The 4,764-nt window shown below is 55.2% G+C and overlaps 2 protein-coding genes across 2 annotated transcripts in view; one reads left to right on the plus strand and one right to left on the minus strand.

Annotated features, from left to right (window-relative positions):
- B2M (beta-2-microglobulin) overlaps positions 1 to 4,764 on the plus strand; it is a 20,046-nt gene that overhangs the window by 4,330 nt on the left and 10,952 nt on the right. The window lies entirely within an intron of this gene.
- The window catches only part of PATL2 (protein associated with topoisomerase II homolog 2 (yeast)), a 5,807-nt gene continuing 4,560 nt past the window's right edge, over positions 3,518 to 4,764 (minus strand). Inside the window, 4 exon segments of the mRNA XM_009323854.1 lie at positions 3,518 to 3,578; positions 3,915 to 4,064; positions 4,142 to 4,239; positions 4,330 to 4,470. Of these exon segments, the coding sequence (XP_009322129.1) occupies positions 3,539 to 3,578; positions 3,915 to 4,064; positions 4,142 to 4,239; positions 4,330 to 4,470 (429 nt within the window). The 3' untranslated portion in view covers positions 3,518 to 3,538.

A 4,764-nucleotide genomic window follows, 5' to 3' on the forward strand; every position in this document is an offset into this window, starting at 1 on the left:
TTTATTTGATGTAAAGATTGTCTAAAGGATGAGTGATACCAGCAGGGTTTAAACATAACCTTATGTAAATATGCTCTAGTTGTTGTAGCTTTAGCTATCGTGCAGAGCATTCACGAGGTCAAGGATGGAATTTTAACTTATCTTAGAATAACAATCACAAGGACTTGATCAATTAAGGATGTATAGAATGCTTACAAAGCCTTTGGAAAGATAACATCTGTAGTGGCATCCTGAAGTTAACTATATCTCAGAATGAATAGGGGGCACCTACCCAAACGACCAGCAATGACCACTCGCGCAGGCTTAGTATAGTTTCGCAACGTTAGCAATATGTAAATGTAGTAGATAAGAAGGGTCAACATGAAGTATACTAATGAATTATGCAAACTTGAGTGTATAAATATGCTGTCTTCTGCTTAACCTTACACTCGATTTGGGGAACTTCCCCCGAGTGTCCGATTCTGCGAACTATCAAATAAAGCAATGTCTCCTTCCTCAACATAGTCTTTTCTCTGCATTTCAGGAGTTAGAGTAAAATGGTAACACCTCCACTGAGGCAACCCAACTGAGACCCAATGCCCCAGCTGAGATGGCCATCAACCCCTCGATGCCCTAACCCATACACCATGGTGCCTTTGATGGCCACAGACCCTCCGTGCCCCAGCCAAGATGCCTGTGGTCCCTTCAACACTCCTACCATGACAGCCACCCTCCCTTGAGTACTCAAACCGAGGTGGCCATGGTCCCCCTCGGTGCCCTGACCAAGATGGCTGCAGTCCCCTCAACACCTCAACCAGGGACAGCTGCCGTCCCCTCCGCACCCTGACTGGGATGGCCGCCTGTTCAGCTCAAGGGTTTTTGGGAGGAGCTCAAGAGAACCCCGACGACACTGCTATAAACCACCTTGAACTTTCCCTCTCCCCACATTTGATTCCTCCCCGAAACAGCTGGTAATAAGTCTCGTGCAAGCCCAAAATGCTCTTCCTTGCATCCCAGTATGAATCCCATACCCCGCCAAGACATCCCAGGATGAGCCCCATACCCTAAGGACATCCCAGGATGAGTCCCATATCCCTAAGACAATGACTCCCCTTGGTCCAGCTGCTCACTCGTGGTGATGGGTCACCACCATCCCACATGGCTGGTGGCTCTTTCGGGACAGTACGAGGAGGAGCCGTGCAGGGCAGTAGGTAAAGCAGAGCCAGGTGAGACACCCTGGACTTCCATCAGCTTTAGGGTTAAGGGAGAAGATCCCAGTGCAGACGGGGTCCCTGAGCTGCTGGACACCCCTCAGCTGGATTAATTCACTGGGTGGTGCCCCAGGGAGAGGGTCTCTTTCTCCTGGCAGGAAGCACCAAGGGGGCTGCTGCGTGGTGTGGGTCCCTCGGTTGTGGGAGAGTAACCAAAAAAGATGGATTTTCCTTCTTTTGTCTCAGCTGTTTCTTGCAGTGAAGCAGCAAAGTCCAGTAAAGACCTCCAACCCTTCTACGTTGGAGCATTTGGTTTTGTACGTGATTGCAACCGTGTCGCACTTTCCTCCTCCATCCCCACTGGCTCTCAGGTGAGGAGCGCTCTCGCTAGGTCTGCGCTCTGCTCCGTTGCAAACCAAAAACATAACACGGCTTATCCTTATCTTGAAGAACTCGCTGGTGTCCTCCTCTCTTCCTACAAATCAGCGAGCCGCTGCTAGTTCCCTTCTGTCTGAAATTGCCTCTAGGGTTTGTAGTGGCAAGGTCCCTCCTTTTGCTTACAGGGAGGTCACCATGCAGGTATTGTCCCAGATTGCCTCCGTGGGTTAAAACTACGGGTTTCACCCCAATGACAACCTGCCAGTGTCACTCTTTTGAAGTGACGTAGCCGTGGATGGCTAGGGATGCATAGGGATGAACATAGCTGTCCCAAACAAGAACTTTCCAACAAGGAAGCATGAGGAGCAAGTGGAGAAGGCTTTGAACCTGCTTTTGGCAAACCTGATTTTGAGGGCAGAGGAAAGACTGAGGCTGTAGGACAACCAAGATGAGCAGGAGAGGCATCGGGATGACAAAAGCAGCTGCCAGAATGATCCAGAGCTCCTTTCAGCTGGACCTTGCACCCTTTTAGATGATTGACAGTCTACACCTCGCCTCTAGCACAAAAGGCAGGAGCCCGCCCTAGGCCCTGCATCACATCTGCGGCGTCTCTTGTCTCTGCACAGCTGTATTCAGGCATCACAGTTGCTCCTCTGAAGTGCGTTTCAGAAGCTGAGATGCAAGCTGTCTTGGTAAGCCACGGAGATAAATCCCACCCAGCCCCTCAGCCATACCAGTCACATCCGTATTTTCTGCACATTCTCCATCTGCATTAGTCTGACCTCTGGAGGATGTCAGTTTAAAGAAATAGTTTCATCTGCTCTCATCTACATGGGGTTGGAGCTCGGGCAGATACAATAGCCACCAGTCTGAGGATGAGACAACTTTCTGGTGCAAACCTCTTTTGAACACACAGCAGGCTTTGGGTGTTAAGTTTAGACCTCTGGATGGGCATCCAGGTGCTCAGGCGTCCTAGGCTCAGATGTCCCACAGGGTTAGGGGAAATCCCACCATATACCCCTGGAAGCCAGGCAGGAGCCGCAAAGACTTCTACAGTAAGACCATACACTGCACCTAGGCACCCCCTCAGCCCTAGATGCAGGAGTGAGGGTAGTCATGGTCAGCTAAAGTGGCTCAAGAAAAGGTGCTTCAAGGTACTTCATCACGACCACGCCTGCAAGCCTTTAGACTAATTAGCCTCTGAGAGCTCAGCAGAGAGAAGAGGCACTTTATTACCCACCCATGTATGTTTCAAGATCCCCCATATCCTCCCCAGGTGCGTCCTCCTGCATGCACTGATCTTTCCTTTCCCCTCGGGGCAAGCTCTCACCCCATCTTCCCCACCACATCCCTTTTCTTCCAGCCCATTCCTCTCCCTGGGAGCTCAATTCCCCTCTGTCCCCAGCCACACGGGTCCCTCTGATCCCCTCCGCTTCCTTCGGAGCACGTTGCCTTCTCCTCCATCCCCCTTTATCCTCTTTTTGGGTCCTCTGCGCATCCTTCCCTGCTTCTCCTTCCCCTTTACTGCGCATTTGGATCCCCACCATCCCTGACCGGAGGTCTCCATGCCCAGGCGATGCCTCCAGGACCCCTGTGCTTACAGCAGAAGCTGCCCATAGGAGCCGGAGGAGCTCATTAATCACCTTTTTATTTTATTTCAAGTGCTGTACACAGAGTCACTCACCCCCAGGTGCTCCCAGCGCCCCTCTGCAGACCCCACCCCGACACCCGCCGTGATCTGGCGCTCACTGCTGCTGGGTGCGAGGCCAAAATAAGTTACCCGCCTCCCCATGCTGTGCTCCCAGGCACCGGGGCAGGTCGGCATCAGCCCTCAAGCGCCGGCCCTGCCAGTGCCCGGTTCACCCAGAGTGCCCCGCACCAGGGTAAGTGTTTGCTTCGAAACTCAAAGTCACAGGCCCTGCCTGTTCCCAGCACCACTGGCCCCGGCTCCCATCCCCAGCTCGCGGGGCTCAGCACGGCATGGCAGCCTCCGACGGCAGCGGGGAGCACCTGCGGGGAAACACCCCAGGGTGCCCTAGAGCTGCCGGCTAAATTGCTGGGGGGATCCCCCCAACTTTTCGCCCCCCACTTCGATTCATCCCACAGGGATGTGCCATCAAGGTGTGGTGAACCTGATGCAAACGCAAAACCCAGCGCCAGCCAGCACGGTCCCAGGACAGCTAAGAACAGGAGCAAAGCCACAAGGATCAGCTCAGCCCAGTGGAGGTTTGGAGACTTGTGTCCAACGAGGTCCCCAGGGGGACAGAAGCAGTGAGCCCCCGATGCCGTCTGCTGCATCTGAGGGATCCCTGGCAGAAGCAGGGAGCCATGCCATGCAGTACTCACTCCATCTTGGCTTCCAGGTGGTGGACGGTCTGCTTGTCCAGGTAGCGGCAGAAGAGAGAGAGAAGGTTGCTGGGCAAGAAGAGAGGCTCCACCAGCGAGGCCTTGGGCACTTGTGACAGCTCCCGGGCGACCAGGAACACTGTGTCTGTCCTGGGGGCATCAATGCAGGGGGTTGAGCGCCCCACCGGCTAGCAAACCCCAACCCCGTCATTTGCACGGCCCCTCACCACGTCTCGAAGTCCCCGCCGCGTGGCTCCAGCGGCGTGTCGGAGGACAGCAGCCTCTCGCCGTGGCTCAGCAGGGAGTAGAGCAAGGAGATCCCAAACTGCGGGGAAGCACCAGGAGGAGCGTCACGGCTGGCGGTGGTGGCACCCAGGAGATGCCGCACAGCTCTGCCCTCCTTGGGGCCACCTACCTGGTTCTTCAAGGCCATGGCAAGGGGGAGCTCAGGAGTCTCGGGTAGAGGCCTGGTCATCTCCTGCAGGACCTCTATGAGTTTGCTGAAGGTCATCCCGCCCACCACCTCGTTAAAGGGGCTGTAGAGCAGGGGGAGAGACTGGGCAGAGCAGAGGGGAGAGCAGGGATCTGAGACTGTTTGACCCATCACGGCCACAGCCCCATCCCTGAGCCCCATCCCAACACCTGGGGGGGACGCAAGGGTCAATGCTGCACCGCCCCCCAGGGAGGGACTGCCACCAGGAGTGCTTTAACCCCTCCTGGAGACCTTCCTCCTCCTCAGGGAAGGAAAGAGGCTCCTGCCTCACATCAAGCCCACCAGCTGCCTGGCCATGCTGGGAACACAGCAAGAGGGGACGCCGCATTGGCCAGACTGCAGGCCCGACGCCCACCC

Source organism: Pygoscelis adeliae, unplaced genomic scaffold (genome assembly GCF_000699105.1).
Source record: "Pygoscelis adeliae isolate BGI_AS28 unplaced genomic scaffold, ASM69910v1 Scaffold365, whole genome shotgun sequence".
Taxonomy (NCBI): Eukaryota; Metazoa; Chordata; class Aves; order Sphenisciformes; family Spheniscidae; genus Pygoscelis; species Pygoscelis adeliae.